General features: G+C 45.1%; 1 protein-coding gene across 5 annotated transcripts in view; it reads left to right on the top strand.

Annotated features, from left to right (window-relative positions):
• Nucleotides 1-18,995, top strand: part of LOC119466461 (ribonucleases P/MRP protein subunit POP1) — a 62,958-nt gene extending 43,963 nt beyond the window's left edge. For all 5 annotated transcript variants that reach the window (XM_049657706.1, XM_049657707.1, XM_049657704.1 and 2 more), the window contains exons 6-10: nucleotides 1,083-2,081; nucleotides 7,806-7,952; nucleotides 11,094-11,174; nucleotides 13,766-13,985; nucleotides 17,924-18,995. In XM_049657706.1, the coding sequence (XP_049513663.1) occupies nucleotides 1,083-2,081; nucleotides 7,806-7,952; nucleotides 11,094-11,174; nucleotides 13,766-13,985; nucleotides 17,924-18,686 (2,210 nt within the window). In that variant the 3' untranslated portion in view covers nucleotides 18,687-18,995. The remainder of the gene's footprint in view (nucleotides 1-1,082; nucleotides 2,082-7,805; nucleotides 7,953-11,093; nucleotides 11,175-13,765; nucleotides 13,986-17,923) is intronic.
• Nucleotides 18,996-19,340: the final 345 nt, after the last annotated feature.

The raw sequence follows: 19,340 nt of genomic DNA, 5'->3' as shown, positions 1-19,340 counted from the left end.
GACATGGGTTACTCAAGGTTTTGATTAATACAATCACTGACCGATAATTTGAATTTGACGGGGACTGCCAAAAGCGCCCGAGTAATAGGGAGTCCGAAATACCGGATTCGGCCAAAAATAAGTAGCTTTACTCCACAAGTGCCCAAAAGAAGGTGTGTCATATTCTCAGATTGTCTTTGTTGAAGATACCTTCAATTTCGCGTGAGGACAGCGCAAGATGCATTGGCATGTAAGAGCGATGGCATTCCTGGTGCAGGGGCATCTTTTCACTGTGTGGAAACGCTTTCACCCATGGACGCATCCAGTGCAAGTCACACAAAACATTGTTAAAATCAAAGTATCTTTCGAAAGTGATCGTTCAGGAATAGGGCCCAAATTTGTCAATGTGTGTTGCTGCATGCTCATACCCTTGCCTTTGGCCTCCACATTCCGTGGCTGTGATTTTCTAGCACTGTCTCCGCGAAAAGTTCTGAGGCATTCAAATCACTGGAGTTTGTCAGCCTGCATCATGGTTTACCCTGCTTCAAAAAAGGTGCCATATCTTTGCTGAGGCGGCCGTTAAAATAGCAAAAAGAAAATGTCTGAGAGCAGCTCACAATATGTTTTCATGACTTGTGTCCACATTTGTGGACACATTTTTTTTTGCTACACAATACTTTTTATGTCACCAAATTTTTTTCTTTGAGCTCCCAAAATAGTGTGAAATAAAGTTTTAAAAACAGTTACTCACTTCCTTGCCGAAATGTTTTCTTTAGTAAAGAGGTTAGGATATCCAAGGTGGACAAAATTTATCGATTACATTTATGTGTCAATTAATTTGATTTCACTCTGTAATGTCCTAGCCTCCTTGTTAGTTCAGATGTCATAGTGACCTTCCCGGAATGGTCTTGATCCCATGTTCAATCCTTGGACGAGAATAGTTTTGTCTCCAATTGCAAGGCTTTTCTTTCTGATAAACCTGTATTGAGTTTCCTTTGCAGTTTTGTTCTACGGTGGAGTGGAGGACAATCTTTCCCTTTGTTCATTTGTGCCAGTTGCTTTCAAGTCAATATTGTTGGTATTAAAATGCTCCTCTGCTGCAGGTCTTACATTTGGAGCCAAGTCCTATCTCCCTGGAATGCGGGAAGGCACAGTTGTGCTGTACCACCGTGACTGTTACCCATTTGGTGCCATCGGACCAGCGAAGTTTCTCTGGCGTGCCCCTGCTAACCAGAGTGACATTTGCGATGCAAAAGGCGATCGCCAACTGTGGCTTTGGGTGCACCCCACCATTCACAGCGAAGTGTCTGAAGAACTGGTGGCATTGTTTGATCTTCGAAGGGTGCAAGCAAGGCCGGCACCCGTGGTGATTGCAGAAGTGAAGGTTCCAGGCAGTGGTGTTAGCGATAAGTGCGAGAGTGGTGTTCAAGTGCCCGGTGAAAGAGATACAACTGACGACTCTCAACGTGTGAAGTGTGGAGACTCGGCGCTTGCGACGAAGGATGAGTCAAAGGCAGAAGCAAAGGATAGCTCAGTTACAAAGGAGAGAACCAAACGCGACGAGCCATCGGAGCAGTCAACAGTTTCTGCCGACAGGACAGAGTCTGAAAGGGAGGCACAGACCAGTTCTCGAAGAGCACAGAAACGGGAAAGGGGGGCGACAAAAAACCGTATGCAGTCATCGAAAAGAAGAAACACCAAAGAAAAGAAGGCAGCCTTCACTGTTCCTGCTGACAAAACAGAATTGGAACTAGACGAGGCATCATCGGTTGCCGAGGTGCTGCAGTTGCCTGTGTACACAAACGGCTCGGTGACGATGGTGCAACTCAAGGAACAGATGGTGAGATTCTCATTGACGGGGCCGCTTGCGACAGGCGTCATCCTCAACACGCTCGTGCCATCCCTGGAAGCTGCGTCACCGGAGACTAACTTGTGGTGGAACGAGCGGGCGGAGGAGAAGGAAGCACAGGAGGCGGCCTGGGAGATGCTGCAGAGCGAAGGCGCCGAGTGCGAGTCGGCGCTGCTTCCCCGTGTCCTGGGGCGGACCGTGAGGGACCCGCGGATCCTTTTGCCGGCCTGCAAGACCAAGGTGACTGGCCACTGTGAGCACCCGATGACTCTGGCTTCCGATTCTTTGCTAGCAGAGTTTGCGTTATCCAGAGTTAGGACTTAAAGTTAGAAAGCGTGCACGTGCCAGAGGGGAACTGGAAGTTTGATTAGATGTGTTGAACTGCATTTGGGGCAAATGGCAGAAATGTGACAAAATCACAAAATAAGAGTGCAGTACAGGCAACTTCTGTTAATTCGACCCTTACGGTACTGATGAAATTGATTGAATTATCTGATGGGTCGAATTTAAACAAGATGCAGAGAAAATGCCAAAACACGCTGGTGATTCATTGGCAGTATTTGCCCGATTCTAAGGTGCCCTCGAATCAAACTTGCACCTACTTTCTATGGGTCCACAGTAGAAAACTAACATAGAAGCATTAAAGCCCTTAAAGTAGAAATGTAATGCGCACCCGATTTTTTAGCAAGATGTATAGTGCACAATGGCGGCTGGTTCCTAAAGTCAGCTTTGCCTCACAATTTTTAAAGTCAGCTTTGCTGCAATACATTTTGTTATGTGGTAAAGCATACGAACGTCGCGAAGCGATTTTGATTTTGTGTCCGATTGCACCGTGCAGGCAATTTTCAACCCAATGTTTATGAAAGAAAAAAAAAAAAGCTCTGCATTACAGTCGGGTAAATACCGCAATAAGACATCGTGAGCTAAGATTATTGCTTGAAAATATTCCTAGGGCAGGCTGATAATAGGCGTTTACGAGGGGCTCTTTTTTTCTGTCCCCCCCTCCCGATGTATGTTCAACGCACTCACTCACCCCTAAGCTTCGCAGAGACAGACGCTGCCACTTAACGCTTTGCTACTGGGTCACTATTGGCGTCAAGCACATGTGTGCTGACTGATCAAGTTCTAATTATCCGGCGAAGGCCAATTTTAGGAATGAAATACTGACTGGTCAAGTTGTAGTAAACCCTCATTCATTCGAACTCCGATATCTAAAAATATCAGCCAAGTAGAAATTTCTTTCCCACCACAGTGTCAACCCATGTGTTTTTCACCCCTTCAAAACGTTTTTTGGGCTGGACTCCGGATATCTTGAACTGTTCAAATTTACCAGGGAAAAGGCGACGGGGCAGTGTCTGTAGCGTCACCTACACTCGTCTTCTCCCTGTGGCATCGAGCCATTGTGCTGGCGCCAGGCTCTTCAGTTGAGCCAGGTGCCATGCTGGGGTCGCGCTTCCTGCTTATCGTTCCCCCCTTCTTTCTATGAGCGCACTTGCTCATCTGCCCCCTGCCACTTCACTGGGGCCTCGCGTAGCAGCGGTGACCTGGGAGTCGAAGTGTTCTTTTTTTTTTTTTTTTTCTGTCATCTTAGACATTGTCAGTGACACACATCGCTGTGGTCACAGCGTATTAATCATGACCTTGAGTTCAGAGGACATTACAGCGACGTTTGGGGAGCTCTCGTTGGAAAGGCCTATAGTTATACAGGGTGTCCCAGCTATCACGCAGCACGATTTAAAACAAGAGGAACTGGCGATACGCGAAGCAAACCTAGTGCGTATTGTTTCCGGTTCAGTGGAGTAGCCGCCAGTATTTTTTTGCTACTGAGATTTCATTAATTAATTGTAATTATCTAATTTGAGAAGTACTGTCCATTGTCAAAGTGTCAATGAGAAAGTTATAGAGCAACATGAAAAACTCCCGATACAGCTTTCTGTTGCTCAATGCGTGCTACATAAAAGTGTTTTTTCCGAGCATGAAAGAAGCCCGCGAATACACACAAAGTGCCTCGAGCGGCCAGTCGTGCGGCAATTCTGCGTGTATTCGCGGGCTTCTTTCACAGTCGGAAAAACACATTTATGTAGCACGTATTGAGCAACAGAAAGCTGTATCGGGAGTTTTGCATGTTGCTCTATAACTTTCTCATTGAAACTTTGATAATTAGGACAGTACTTCTCGAGTTATATAATTAATTACAATTAATTAAATATCAGTAACGAAAAAAGTACTGGCGGCTACTCCACTGTACTGGAAACAATACGCACTAGGTTTGCTTCGCGTAACGCCGTTCCTCTTTTTTTAAGTCATGCTGCGTGATAGCTGGGACACCCTGTATAACACATAAGAGAGGCTGTTGTCAATACACATATCACAGTAAAACAGAATTAGGAAGCAGATACATATGCGTCAGTATTTTGTGGAGTCAATTGTTGCAACTCACTGCTCGTCCTGTGTACCTTTATCTCCTCCGTCGCCTCTCACTCTGTTTAACTGTAAAGCGTTCACCCAAGCTGACCTCTTGGCATGTTCACCACAGAGGCATTCTGTGTTGTGGGAGTGAAATTCCTCACTGAGCCATGGTTGCTTCAATTAGTATTAGAAAATTGTGATATTCGTGCACTCTATAAAAATGTGAATTAGGGCTTCTCAAGCTGTTGCTCCCGGGAACACGACTAATTTCCAAATTGTTTTAAGTAAAATGCCTGGTCCTGACGTAGATATTGATATTGTTCGTCTGTTGGGTTGGGAAGTCAAAGGTGGTGATGCTGTGCTGTCTCTAGCTTCGGGATGACAGGCCCCTCCTCTGGTCGTCATCCCCACATGGACAGCTAAAGGAAACTGTCCTGTGTTATTCAACCGTCTCGGTCCTTGTGTATGGACCTTGGGGGTCAAGCGCACAGGAACAGAGGTGGTTTCTGTGAGGAGGAGACCGGTGGGTGTATGGATGTTCACCACAGGGGCATTCTGTGTTGACAGAGTGAAATTCCTCACTGAGCCATGGTTGCTAGTACAAAATAGTATTCTGGTTGTGATCAGTCAAGGCCCGATTTCTGCTGCCAGAAACAAAGTGGCCGCTGTGTGCGAGCACGTAGCTATCTGCAACATTGTCACTTACGTGTTCCAGGCTCCTGCCCTAGCTGTAAGAGGGGTAAGGCCACTCACACCAACAAACCTTAAAGTCTTGCTTTCACACTGTCAATATTGCCAGTGCAGGTTTGCAACAGACATCAGCAGTGCAGCATTCTAGAAGGTGGCGGCAAGTTCTGCCCACGCCTGAGGGCCCAGAATGTAGACCCCGCTGCTTAAAGGGACACTAAAGAGAAACAGGAAGTTCAGCTGGAATAAAAGAGGGACCTTCAGGAATGCATGCAGTTTTTGTTGGGTGCAAAAATATGAGTTATTAGCGGAGAAATTCGTAAACAAAGACCAAATATCTCTTCCTCAATTTCTCTCGCCGCAGATTTGGCGCTGAAGCAGTGTCGTCAGGGATTTGATTGCTCTCAGCGAATCAGAATGCGCCATGATATGTCACCGCTTGCGTAAACGGCCGAGGCACTGGCTGCATCATGGCTGCATGGCCGCTGCGTTTGCATTCGCCGCGATGGATACCGTTGCTGCCGCTGAACCTTGCAACGAAGAGCTCGCCAGGGAAGCAGGACTGCATTTCAGCGATATTCAGTGAAACGGAGCGCGAAATGATCCTCCGTGCTCGAGCGGTAGGTGTTTTGGCGTGCGATGGCGGTGAGCCGCCAGCCGCTCCGGCGGAAAGCCGAGCTTCGTTTTCGTCGACGGAAGGCGAGGCGTCTGGTCCGCCAGGCGACTATGTTCCGACAGAACAAGCGTAGAAAGTTGCGCGTGTACTCGGTATGGTTTTTTCGTGGCTTTATTTAATGACATTCAGTACTCACCGAGCCGCCAGTTTGCTGCTGCAGGGGCACCGGTAGGGGGTTTGATGAAGGCTGCATTGAGGGAACAGCTGCTTGAGAAAGGACTGGCCTCTAGGGCACGCCAAGATACTTTCCGAGGGCAGGATTATATACATAATCCAAGGGCGAGAAATTCAGATAGCACACCATCGGTTTCTCTGGGCTCTTTTGCCATATTATCATCAGCAAAGCACTGAGCCATTGCGAACGCCGGGGAGCCGGGGCTCATCGTGCGGCACCACATGAAAGGACACAATCAGGTCAACACTGCCGCTGCCCCTGAGCAAGCACCTTAGGCCGTTTATACAGCCCTCAACACTACACACGAGGCATTTTCTGGCTGCTTTCCCGCGAAGTCAGCGTTTTTCGAGCCACGCAATACGCAACCAAACACTGTAGAGTGGAACAGGCATGCGCGACGATGCATGGAGCAAAAACGAAACTACGAAACTATCACGACCAGATGTAGCGCCATGCCATTTTTTGAATTATTTATTAAATTTTGCGCTAAACTTGTACTTCCTCGCTTGAAATGGTTTAAAAAGTTGGCAAATGCTGTTTTATGTACGTTTAAGGTGTATTTCATTCTGCGTTTTATTAACAGCGATAAATCGCTCTCGACCAATTGCGACCGGCCTGCGTTTGTGATCTCCGACGTCACGAACGTGTAGTGCGGGAAATTCGAAGGGGCGTCAGCACCTATCCTTCAGTTTTTCGCTATTTTCTCGCTTATTAAACATCTGTTGGCCGTAAGAATGGTATGACTGTGATTGTGAAAGGATAATCTACCATTAAAGCTCAACTTCCGGTTTCTCTCTAGTGTCCCTTTAAAGTTCGGCTGATGAGCTTCATGTTGCTGTCAAATTGTAGTGCTTCAAAGATGGTGGCTATAGATTAAGTGGTGAAATGAGATTGGAGTCGGCTGGCACGAGACAAAGGTAGTTGGAGATTGCTAGGAGCGACCTCATCCTGCAGTGCACATAATCAAATTTATGATGATGTACAACCCAGGGTCTTCGGCTCCTATTTACCGGCCACCTCTTCGAGAGGCAACTGTAGGATGATCGATTTGGTCAAAATTTGCAGTTCTTTCATTTCTTTTTTTTTTTGCAATCCTCGAGTGCTTTTTTTTTATGATGTGGGTAAATACTAAAGAAAAAGTTGTGATGTAGAAGCTGAGAAAATCAAAATTTTCTAGTGTCAACAAAAATGTGGCAGAAAATCGAGCTTCGGTAGGTGCCATTGTCCTACGGATTGCTGTCTGTTGACACGACTCCATCGTAAAGAGGAGAAATCGGATCTTAGGATAGCCACAGTGCTGTATTTGGCCACGCAAATATAAAAGCAAAAGAAGCGAGCGAAGAGATGAAAAACTAGCATTGCCGTGCATTACTGTTGCCACGGGCGCACTGGAAGCACTCCTATGAGCTAATGCAGATTTTAAATGCTGGTGTACATTTTACGCTCACTTTGATGGCGATGAGCGGTGCATTTATTTGTACCTTTGATGTTTAGTGATCACTGTAGGCTGGCTTGCATTTGTTCCGTTAAAGCTTGCAAAATGCAAAATTGTTCAATGTTCGATTCAAAATAATGCAATGATCATATTGAAGAAAGAAAAGAAAGAACAAAGGTTATTTTCGTGTGTAGCCCCTCCCTCCTTGTGTGTATTATGGCCACAAAGTTATGCCATGTAACATCTTGGCAATGATACCAAGTTCCAGTGTAACAAAATGCACTGGTGCAGCCTTCTGGCTTAGAGTAGTTCTTGCAGTACTGAATGAAATTAACTCTAGAGATAGAGTGTAGGGGTGCTCATGTTGAAAAGAATGGTGTTTTGCTCCTGCTGTGGTTATCTCTGTCACGATTTTACTTTATTACTGTATGTATATCTTACTAATATCTAGATAGGGCGTCAGCAGGACATCATTGCTTCTAGTCCACTTTGTTTCTTTCTTTTTTTGTGTGTGTCTGTATTGTGTGAATTCTGCTGACCTTTTCAGACATGGTGTAGTAGTAATAATAGGAATAATAATGAATTATTTATGCAGGTCCACCAGACAAACTCAACGGGCTGCCTCTGCTTCCACGGGCAAGTGATTCAGCATTGTGGGACCCACTACTGCGTGACGCTGTGTCATCCCAGAAAATGTCGGAGGCTGAGCTGAACCGACTGAGATCGCAGAGCCCCAGGCCTGGTAAATGTGCACTTCATTCTCTTCTTACTAAAAAAACAAAACAAAAAAGCGGTATTTCTTATCAAAACTAGAAACAGAAAGCAAGTTAATTTTCTATGACTGCTTTTGACAATTTATGGCAATGGTTGGCACTGGGTGCATGCTTCACTCATTTGGTAGTTTTGTTTGGAGAAGTTCAGTGTGAGCATCCAGTGTTTTAGGAGTGTACATTTTTGTTATTGCACTGTTTGCTTTCTTAGTGTCTATGTGTCAGTTTTGGTACTAAGCGCAGCTCGAGAAAAATATGTAGTAGGCACTTATTGGAGACTTTAAGATGTAGGGGTGTGTGAATGTTACAAATATTGATATACCGTTGAATATAGTAATTTTAAAGGTCATATTCGATTCTATAAATAGGTATTCGAAAATTTTCGAATATTCGGTTGTATACGAATATTTGAAACAAATCGAATATATTGATTGCATTGCGGTAGCAAACACGGTTCTTAGCGTTTGTTTCTATGTAATCTAAAATATGTGTTTGATATTGTGCAAAATTTTGTGATTTTGTGCTGCTGGCAAAAATTTGCCTGTGAAGCACTCTCAGCCACGGCGCAGCTAAGCTGTGTGGAAAAGACAGCCTCGCAGTAGCAAGGGGCAGAGCATTGCGGACAGCGAGAGTGCACTTATAGCACAATGAAAAGGGATAAGGGGGCGGCTGTGCAAAAGAATCTATCTGCATTAAGAGTGCTCTTTCCGGGAGTACAGATCCTTGGGAGCAGTGCCCCATTCCTGAGTTTATTTCTTGACAGCAGATGCGATGAGTGACGGCTAGCACAGGGTCAATTGGCTCCGAGTTCATGGGCATTTGATGCTGTATAAGGCACAGGTTGGCGAGAGCAGACAGCTAGTGAGAATTACTCAATTTTCGAAGTTAGCATGAGTCAAATACGCAAGCTTTTAGTATAACGGACCATGGGATCGTCTGGTGCCCAGGGCACACAGGCCTCGAAGGCAACGAGGAGGCCGACTGTGTAGCTCGCGGACTTGCTGGCCGAGCCACAGAAGACTCTTCGAGGCCCCTCACAAACCGCCATGAAGATCCCATCACGAGCAGGCAGATTTTGGAGGACCAATACCTGACCAGACGAAAGTACGCTCCTCCACATCCCAAGTTAAGCAGCCAACAAGCCAGGGACTGGCGCCGCCTTCAAAGCAACACTTACCCGCACATATCAAGGTTGCACGCAATGTTTCCAGAGGTATACACAACCAGTGTATGCCCCTGGTGCAACGACCACACAGCCACACTGACACACATTACATACCAGTGTACGGAACGCCCAGCCGAGGCAGTATCCAGGCTGGTGAGCTCATCACAGACACTCACAACGTGGTCTTGGGAGGCATGACTTTCCGAGCTGGCACTGGGAAGCCAACTGGCGACCCTGGACCAGGCCCGGCGAGCCGCCGCGGCCAGTGGGGCTCTACAAGAGGGTCCACCCGAGAATAACCACACCAACCACTCTTCGTACAATAAAGTTTATTCTCTGTCTCTAGTATAACGGCTCACTGGCCTAATATTTTCTGTTGACAGTGTAATTGCTATGTTCCAACTTGTTGAAATAACCAAACTTGCTAATAAATGCATGTGCATATCATTATTTGATTATTCGACGCTTATTATTCATGTTCAATTTGTACTTATATTCGCCCACCCCTATAAAAATGAATTGGGGCTTCCCAAGCTGTTGCTCCCAGGAATGCAACTAACTTCCAAATTGTTATAAATAAAATGCCTGGTCCTGACGTAAATTTTTATCTTGTTAGGTTTATATTCGCCTGCTGTGTTAGGGAAGTCATAGCTGGTGATGCTGTGCTGTCTCTAGCTTCGGGATGACAGGCCCCTCCTCTGGTCGTCATCCCCACATGGACAGCTAAAGGAAACTGTCCTGTGTTATTCAACCACCTTGGTCTTGTTTGTGGACCTTGGGGGTCAAGCGCACAGGAACAGAAGTGATTTCTGCTGAGAAGGAAAGCAGTGGCAGTATGCCTGTGTGTGCGTGGATCTGGCAGTATCATACGTGCCAACTCACCCAAATTTTTCATAAAGTTTACGAATTTGGGTATCGGTCACGTATCATTGAGCTGATTTTGAAGTGCTCAGACAAAAGGTTGGCTCTCAATCGTGATAAGCCATTTTAGATAATTTCTAACCGAAGTCGGACAATGCAGGGTGAAAGCCAGCGCTGGTATTCTCGGTTGTTCACTATTGGGTAGTACAATCACTTTCGTGAGATTTCACTTCACTAACACCGTAGAGCCACCTTGAAACGTAACAGCGTCTGTGTAGTGTTGGTACTCACCGATGTAGTGGCTCTAGAAGGGCCGAGAACTAAGGGAACATGAGGCGTCGGAGTGCCAAGCGGCATGTAAGGAGAGATGGGTGGTCTTAGAGGCTCCAGAAGTGAGGTCGACTTGTTCCAGCAGATATTCGTTACAGAAGCCGAAACCGCTCACATAAGTTTGGCTGGTAGAATCGTCTCTGACGTATGATGATTGGCGGTTTAAACAGCGTAGTGTAACAGATGGGCATCACGGCACATTCATGCATGAATCACAATATAAGTGTGTTGATGGCGTCATGGCACTTATCTACGCAGGCTGGTTTGCTTCCGTTCTGCAGCCATTTCTGCCTTATCCTGAATAATAATGTGCAACAAGCATGTTGTAGCGTGTAAGGCACACTGCTGTTTCGCATGCGGTCAGCATGAGCTTTTAAGGTTAGTGTTACGATCAGTATATTGACCTCTCTTGCAACATTAGTGTGCAAAAAATTAAGTAAACTCTAGTCCATTGACACGGCCTTGGGAGAAGTGAATCGTTGAATTCCCGCTTTTCACAATCTCTGGAATCTCTGAAACGTGCAGATTTCTCAGATAAGGTTCTGATAGGCATGTTTTATATTTCAAATTATTGATATATGTGTCGAACTATTTCGCGATCATTTTCAAGTTCGACATGTCCAGTTTCAACTGCATTACCAATTTACCAAAAGTAAAATTTTGTTACTGTTGCTGTCTTGTTGCTGTTGTAGTATTTGTGTGAAGGACCTACACTTTTTTGTTGTCTGTGTCAGATGCAACTGTTGTGATTTTGCAGGCATGCTACTTGAGCTGGGAGACGCCGAATCTAGGATACCTGTCATGGCTATTCGGAAGGAAGGTTCCCGAACCAACTTAGGTTTGTCTCTTGGATTATATTATCTCTTGATCTCGTAATGCCTGGTAGCAAGCAGGCGCACCCCCTCCTTATTTCCTTTTTGCCTTTTGTAGAGATATGATTGGTGAGAACATTATTGTCACGGCCTGGTGAATGGCACCAGGAGATCGAGGCACATATCTAGCAAACGGAACACCAGCCGAGACATTACCTGAAGTTCTGAACTTACTATTCACATAGAGTAAATGCTTCAATGTAGGCCTAACTAATGTGCATACGTTTTGTTTCCACCATCCTCAGTTTGTGTTACATTGGCGTAATTTGATTCTTATGCTTAGATAAGAGTTTATAGCACCACTTTTAGCAACCAGATACTTAGTGGCATGATGTCACAGTCTTCAGTAAATGCGCGTATTGGGGGTGTTCTACTTTAAACCTTAAAATTTCTCCGCCGTGTTTCATTCTGTGAGTATAGTTGCATTGTGTGGCGGTGGGCCATATTTTTCCTGCCTGGATCAAAATGTTCTGCTGGTGTTGTGCCCCAGGCAGTTGCTGCCCTGGCTTTTGTTGATGATCCCTTACTGCATGGACACCACGTTAGCCTGGACAGCTAAAGAAAACAGAGGAAGCCTGTGTTATTCAACCCTCTTTGCACTTTCACATGTGCTCTGAGGGTCAAGCGCACAGGCACATTTTGGATTTGTTTGGTTTCTTCCTTCGCTTCGGCAGCAAGGGGGGGGGGGGGGGGGGCTCTTCTTTCAACTACAGTCATGGACTAATTTTTTGGAAACGGGCGGGGGCTGCAAAAATGCCTGATAATTAGGCAATTTTAAAAGTGAATTCCCATTGTAAAATCAATTTGGTTGGTTTTTTAGAATGCCAGCACAGTGGAAAACTTATTTACAGACTTTTGCTCAGTGTTGTGCATCACTAAAATAATATCTATACTTGAGATCTTGTGATGGTCGTGGCCATGTGTGTGTTTTGCATTCTCCCAATGCGCAGCCCTATGTGCACTGCGCATTTCTGCAAAGTGCAGATTACAACAAACGACCTAGACTCCTGAACATAGGTCGAACTCACTTATGGGTCGACTTGCTCAGACTCGGACCAAGCCCGGCTGAGTAGAATTTTCGTGTGACTGAATTAGTCCGAATTGGCCTTAAGCAAAAATATAATCTGTGTGATTCTGAGTGAGTTCCGTTTATTTTGCTGACCTATGCTCCTCAACACTGTCACTTTATGCTGTGTTACACAAAATTAGTTTGGAACTTCTTTGACTTTATGCCCACACGCAAGCTTACGCCGTTTTGTCCAGTAAGCACATTCAAACTAGTTAAGCGTTTATGATCACCTGCGTACCTAAACCTTTCTTCACGTATGTGGTCGGCAGTCTGGCCCATGCTTGGGACCTCATGCCTGATCTCTGATGTAGTTTGTTTACGGTTACTGACATATCAAAGGCAAGATTCCCGCAACAGCTTGCCCCTGGCCACACCCCTGCTGGCTAGGCTTAACTAGTGCCACTTTGTTGGGAATCCGCAGTCAAAGTTGCAGCTTGGTGCTGCAGTTGGGCAAGCTCTCTTCACAACAATTGTATGACACTAGGAAAGCCGAAGAATCACTTGATCAACGAAAGTAAGGGCACTCGCAACAGCCTGAATGGCAGCAACTGTGTTCGCGGCCACAATGTTTGCAACATCACACACACTGATGAGTCTGAAAATAGAGCGGGACACTGTGTGGCGTACAAAATTTTGGCCATTGTTATACAGTTGTTTTATACAGCACAGTCGAACCAGGTTATAACGAACATTAAATGTAGTTTGATACATCAGGTAATTCATACCCAAATACATCCGTTATGAACTTTTGTGATGCTTTCGTTATGTACGAATTTGTTCTCTCTGGTGGAGGAAAGTAGCAAGGAAGGAATCAATCTTTAAAAACAACAGCGCACTTCATAGTAGGCAGGAAATTTTGCCTGTGAGTGCAGAATTGAGTGCTATCAGTGGCACTGAGAATGGTGGCTTCATAGGATCTCACTTCTGGAACGCTTCTAAGCATCCTCACACGCTTGCTCGAAAACAAGAAAAAGATCGCCTCTGAATGCTGCATTCACGGCATGCAAGTGTCTTTGTGGCATTGGAGATTTAAATATGCGTTGCAGAACTTCATATTGTCATAATTAGCCCGGAACTTCCCACAACAGCGTCCCTCATAGCCGGTGTGCTGGTTCAGTACGATAAGCCCCATAACTTAATTTACTTAGGATTTACCTTGTCTTGCGGCTAGTGTGGCATAGCCTCAGTTGCTTTTGCGGCTAGAAGGACAAGTTCACAACAGGGTGACTCTAACAAAGCGATGTGCAAACTCACAACTTTTTTATTTTCTGTTAGATCTTGTGGCTTATACAGTACAGGATTCAAAAGATAAAAATTCACATGTGACCTTGATATTAACTCGTCCTTTGTTACACTGCGAAGTAGTCCTTGTAGTCATGTTGCTCCAACAACCAACTCCTGTCCCAGCATTACTAGCCATAAAGACTGGATCAATCAATCAATCCAATCAATCAATACTTGGCCCTTCTCCATTTACTGACCTCACAGGTTTTGGCAGTGGCTGGGACCTGATCCTGCCAGCAGGCTGGGGTCGGCCATTTTGGATAGCTCTGGTTTACCGGGGTGCCCGTGCATCCGGCCTCAGGGAACTGCGGAGCCTCTCGCTGGAGATGGGCCTGCCCTGCTTTCCCTTTGACCACCCAGACACGGCGGCCACCCAGCGGTCTGAGGAGGACCAGCGCCGGGAGCTCATGACCAAGCACCTGAGGTAGGCAGTATAACTCAGCACCTGTGTATGTCCTTGTCATTCATGTTTGTGTGAACATCTTTTTTTTTTTTTTCCGCCAAGTGTGCTGCTTCACCAAAAACAACTCGGCGGTTTTTCGGTGGAGCAGAATTGTACCGTGAAACTTGTGCTGGAGCAAAAATGAAGTAATTTATCACTTGGTTTACTCAAACAAATTTTTTGGCATCCTTTGGGGTTTATCTGCTGCCCAGCCCTACTGCGAAGCTTCAGCTTCTGAACCAAGGCATTATAACATTTTTTTGTATTCAAGGTCAGATGCAGACTGCTGCAGAGGCTCCTAAAATTCACGTTTGGTTGGACTCAGAGTTAACCTCTTTGGAGCTATATAGATGATGGCTGGTGCCTTGAATGAAGTCAAGCAAAGCACAGCTGTCAACTGTTTCTTCGGAGTGGGCTCTGTGGTGGCACACAATGGCTTTGCCTGCCTTGATGACAAATTTCACGAGCTCTATGCATTTCCAGCCACCGTCTTGGACGGGGCAACAACGAAGGATTTTGTCAGGGCTGACAACAATGCGTAAGTTGTAGCGGATAGCAATGGTTTAGAGGTAGCAGCTAACATCACCAGTGCTGAGGAAGTTGGCCCGAGCAGCGTGAAGGATCGTGATAAAATCTCCAAGCCGCCTTTCATCACAGCTAAGCTTGCAACCACATCCACCACCTTTCGTTGCTGTTGTGGTGCAGTGGAAGGTACCGGTCTATTTTGTTTAGATGGCATTAAGGAGCTTGAGGATGGTTTATTGAAATTTATGGTGCAGAAGAAAAAGCAAGGTAAGCTTACAGACTTCTTTTATCCCAAATAAAGTGATGGTTATCACAGTGCGTCTTCGTATTTTGCAGGCTTTTGAAAAACAGATCTCTAAGTTCTTGCTTGTCACAATCTCAGGAGACTGCCCGAGATGAGGAAAGTTTTCAGATAAACTTCAGATAGGCATATTTTATATCGCGGATGATTGACAAATCAAAATATTCGGTGATTGTCTTCCAGTTTGATATATACGGGATCAACTGGATGTGTCCTTCATGTTGAAGTGAGCACCAACTGTGCCGCTTTTTCATTTTAGTCACTTGCTGATAAGAAAAAAAATCGCCGCAGCTTCACTGACTTAACGTCGCAAAGACTGATGAAACAGCGGTGCTGGTGGCTTCAACTTGCCTTTTACTTAGCTTTAACTCGACTCTTTTCTTAGCTTTCACTTAGCTTTAAGTTGTCTTTAGCTTTACAGTATGGGGTGGTGGTAGTTGAAGCCACCAGCTCCCCTGTTTATGCTTGAGCAGCTTCTCGTCGTCTTTCCTGCCGCGCTGCTGCTTTTTGCGGAGACAGTTGCTTCTTCATCCTCGCCATACTCGTCGCCGAACGTTGGAACGCTCTGCGCCGACAGTGCACGCTTTTATACTGCTCGGTCTAATTATCCTCAACACTAATTAATTATTCTCAATAAAATCTTCAATATGTTAATTTTTGTTAGAATTTTCAGATTAAAAAACCTGTGAAATGTTGAGCAACATATCGCTAATAAATAGCATCTGGATTTAAAGCCTGGTAATGTTTTCCTCTGAAAGAAATGGAATTTGTTGCACTTTGCAAGAACCTCGGGCACACAACGGGCGGAAATGCCTCATATGCCCAACACCATTTTCTATGTTTCTGTCCACTCCTTGCTGAAGAGTATGCAGGCATTGTGTCCATTCTGTTTGCAGTTGACAGCCTGCGCCTTGCTTTCCGTTCCTCCCTTTCAGGTGTTTATTTGTTTTCAAACCAAATAATAATAATAATATTGGGTTAGGGCTCATTAACGCATGCTAGCTTATGCGCATTTGTGCTTTGAAAAACAGCACAAATCGAGCGGACGAAGAAACAGAAGGCGATGACAGAAGCGCTTGTGTCATTGACCTCTCATTTTTTGTCCGCATCTTTCGTGCTGTTCTGTACCCACGTACTCGTGCCGGTTTTTTCGTGGCAGGTAGTGCTGGCAAGGCTTCACTTGTGGTGATCCTGCATTCTGGACACAACGCTAGCCCGGACAGCTAAAGAAACAAGAGCGAGTCTGTGTTATTCAACCCTTTTTGCGCTTGCACATGTGCTCTAAGGGTCAAGCGCACAGATACAGGGTCTGTTCTTATCAATCTACTTGCTTTTTTAAAGGGTGCTATCGAAGGAAACCCCTGTATGCGAAGGAAGGCTGAACTAATCTAACTCAATTGTCACTGCAGGTGTTTTGCAACAGGCGCAGTTCTGAAAACCGAAACACAAAAGAGATTTCTTTTTTCTCTTTACGGTGTTTATTGTACTGCTTACTTATCTTTGCATTTCCAGACTGTTATTGCAGAAATTGTTTTCTTGCCATTGTTGCATGATAGTATTTCGATAGCCCCTACCGTTGAATTTTTTCATTGTAGTGTATTATTTTGCTCAACTACACATACTGCTGTACAGACCTTATATAATGCCATGAGCCTTTAAGGTAGAACAAATGAAAATGCATGCTTGCAAAGTTCAGTAGGATTCACAGCTGGAAGCCATTTGTGATGGCATTGTGTAGATGTGAATGGCTTTTTTTCAAAGTTTTTCAAGGTTTTTTTTTTTTGTTATTGTAACAAATATACAGTGAGAGATCAAAATAGAGTGGTGATACACCAAGTATAAACTTTGCATGACTGAAATTTATTGGAATGCTATAAATTTGGTACGCTTTTCGACGTTAATCACGTAGTCCCTGGTTGTGTAAGAGCAGGAGGACAAACAACAGTGCATTAATTTCACTCATGTGGCCCAAACTGGTTGTAACAACTGATGTGATGAGCACCAAGAGCAGGTGACCGTTGAGACGATGTATCGAAGAGAAGCAGAGGAAGCATTTGGACTTGGAAGAAAAAAAGAAAGTGAAAGAATGGAGGGTCCTGGCTTTCAACATGATGGTGAAAAGTGAAAATTAAGAATGAGCACACTTGTGATAATTCAGTTGCCTGGTGCAGATGGACACTCAAGAGAGTGTTTGCGGTGCAGGTTATAGTGTGCCAATTTAGAAAGAACTGGAAAACCGGCAAAGAATGTGCCAGTTTAAGCTTCAATTCAGCAGCCAGCACGATGAGAGAAAAGACGGCTGTGCTGATGGAAAACCAACCAGGTGGCTAGTGAAAAAATAAAATTCAAATACAACACTGAGTTGCTCTTATTTTTAATATAAGTGCCATAGTAAATAAGGAATTTATATTTCCTCTTCCCCAGCTTAAACAAATATATATTAGACTTTAGGATTGTTAGTGTGCATTTCACTTTTGTAGCTTCCTTAATTTTTCATTGGCCACAGGAAGTTGCCATCTTTTCTTGCTACAGTCATTTTTTTTTTCTAGCTGGCACGTGCATTTAGTGCCAACAGCAAGTCGAACAAAAAGGGGTATAGAGTTTGGAGCAAAACCACGAAGGGGAGAGGCGGTGTGTAATAGGAGAGTGCAGTGTAGAAAGCTGAATGTATCATGTCAGGGGTATGTAAGTAGGACGCTCCAAGTGCATCGCAAGATAAGCAAGTCAGCGCTTCTGCCTATCTTCCTCTGTGATAGTGACAGAGCCGTATCTGTCAAAAGGATGGAGAGAGATTCAGAAGGGTTAACAAGGCAGACATTCAGTTGACCACCTTGGAGGGGGGGGGGGGGGAGAACATATTAGAGTAGTAGATGCACAAGTAAGGGGGGAAACATGGTGCGCATCCAGTGGAACCCATGCTACAGCTGTAAGGTCACTCTTGTCTACATTTTCATAATGCAGCCTGCCTGGTGCTGTCCAACATTGAAAAAAAGAAACCACCAAACCAACAGAATATATACAGCCTGGTACTGAGCCTGCAGGTTTCTGCATTGTTTAGTGTGCCGTTGTTACATAGTCTGTCTTGTTGTTACAGGTACCCTCCAGACAAGCGGCCGTCATTCCAGAAGCTGCGCATCTCTTGCCCTTTCTTCTTCCCGTGGTCGCAACTTGTTCAAGAGTGGCGCAGCACACCGGACCAGCCGAGTGCCGACGTCGAACATGACAGGTTGACTTTCTACGTGCTCAGAAGCCGCAAAGTCCTGAGGAGGCTGGCGGCTCTGTTTGCAGATGCCAACAAGAAGCGGAAGAATGGTGTGGTTTCAACGGCAGCAGCGTCTAAGCAATTGGACGAAATCCGTACCACGGCACGGGCAGCGAACCTGGATCTCTCGCATGCGCTTGTCTGCGTAGAACTTTCCAGCTGTTCAAGGGGAGTACCGAAACGGTTTGACTCCATCTCTCTACCCACAACGGAGGACATGCTGGCAGTAAAGCAAAGCAATTCTGCTGACTCGGCGGAAGCGCCATGCGAGCGCCTGAGGAGGTTGAAGAAACTGAAAGACGCCAAACCGAAGAAGAGAAAAGCACCCAGACCAACAGTTGAAGAGTTGTTGGCGAGGCCGGCAGTAAGTGGGGTGGTCAAAAGTTGCTCAAGACTTTTATTGGGGGGTGTGGTAAGCGGGGACTACTGTTTCTCGTCGGCGTGTGGCAGGGGACTTGGTTACTGCACGTTTGAAGGACTCGCTCATCTCGTGCGGACTTCTGCTTCGGCCGGTGTTAGGCCACTTGTGTTGTTCAGGCATCAGCACTCTGTTCAATACAGGTACGCAACTTTACGCGTTCTAGAGGAATGCTAAGGCTCGACTTGGTGGAGCTGTAAATTACATAACAGTTTCTTGCCTGGGGATCACTCATTTCATACAAATGTCTTCCTGATGTTGATTTGCCTGTTGGGTTAATGCATCAATGTTTATATTGTAACACAGATGTTGAGTGTGTACACTGTGTGATATGTTCCGTAGCTCAAGCCGCCAGATGCATTGTGGTTGTATATTTTGTGTAAGAAAGGTCGTGTGCAGCAGCAATGTGCAATGATTTGTGCAAGCATTCTTCCCGGATGGCATGGCCCGAGTCATCTTGTTATGACATTGAAGTTGTAAAATAAAGTGAATACTCTATTTCAGTGGACCTAATGTGAAGTTGTTCTCTGTTTCTTTATAGTAATTATTTAAAATGAAGGCTTTGTGGTATTGTGCATGCAGATTCTGAATCATTTGCATAGCTTGTCTTTAATGTTTGAATAACTTATATTTAACTTAAAAACTTTTCATCAAGTCAAAAGCAGCACTACTTTTGCTTGCTTCGTTTCCTACCACACTGGAGACATTGTATGAAATGTTAACATTTCGCGATATGTGTACCATCAGGATAAATTAAAATGCGAACAGGAAATGACTGATCAGAATCACCGTTACAAATAATTAGTACATGAAAGAGAGGCATGTAATAGC

The sequence above is a fragment of the Dermacentor silvarum genome, chromosome 10, assembly GCF_013339745.2.
Source record: "Dermacentor silvarum isolate Dsil-2018 chromosome 10, BIME_Dsil_1.4, whole genome shotgun sequence".
In the NCBI taxonomy this organism is placed as follows: Eukaryota; Metazoa; Arthropoda; class Arachnida; order Ixodida; family Ixodidae; genus Dermacentor; species Dermacentor silvarum.
The sequence above is the reverse complement of the archived record's forward strand: the minus strand, read 5'-3'. Positions and strand labels throughout refer to the sequence as shown.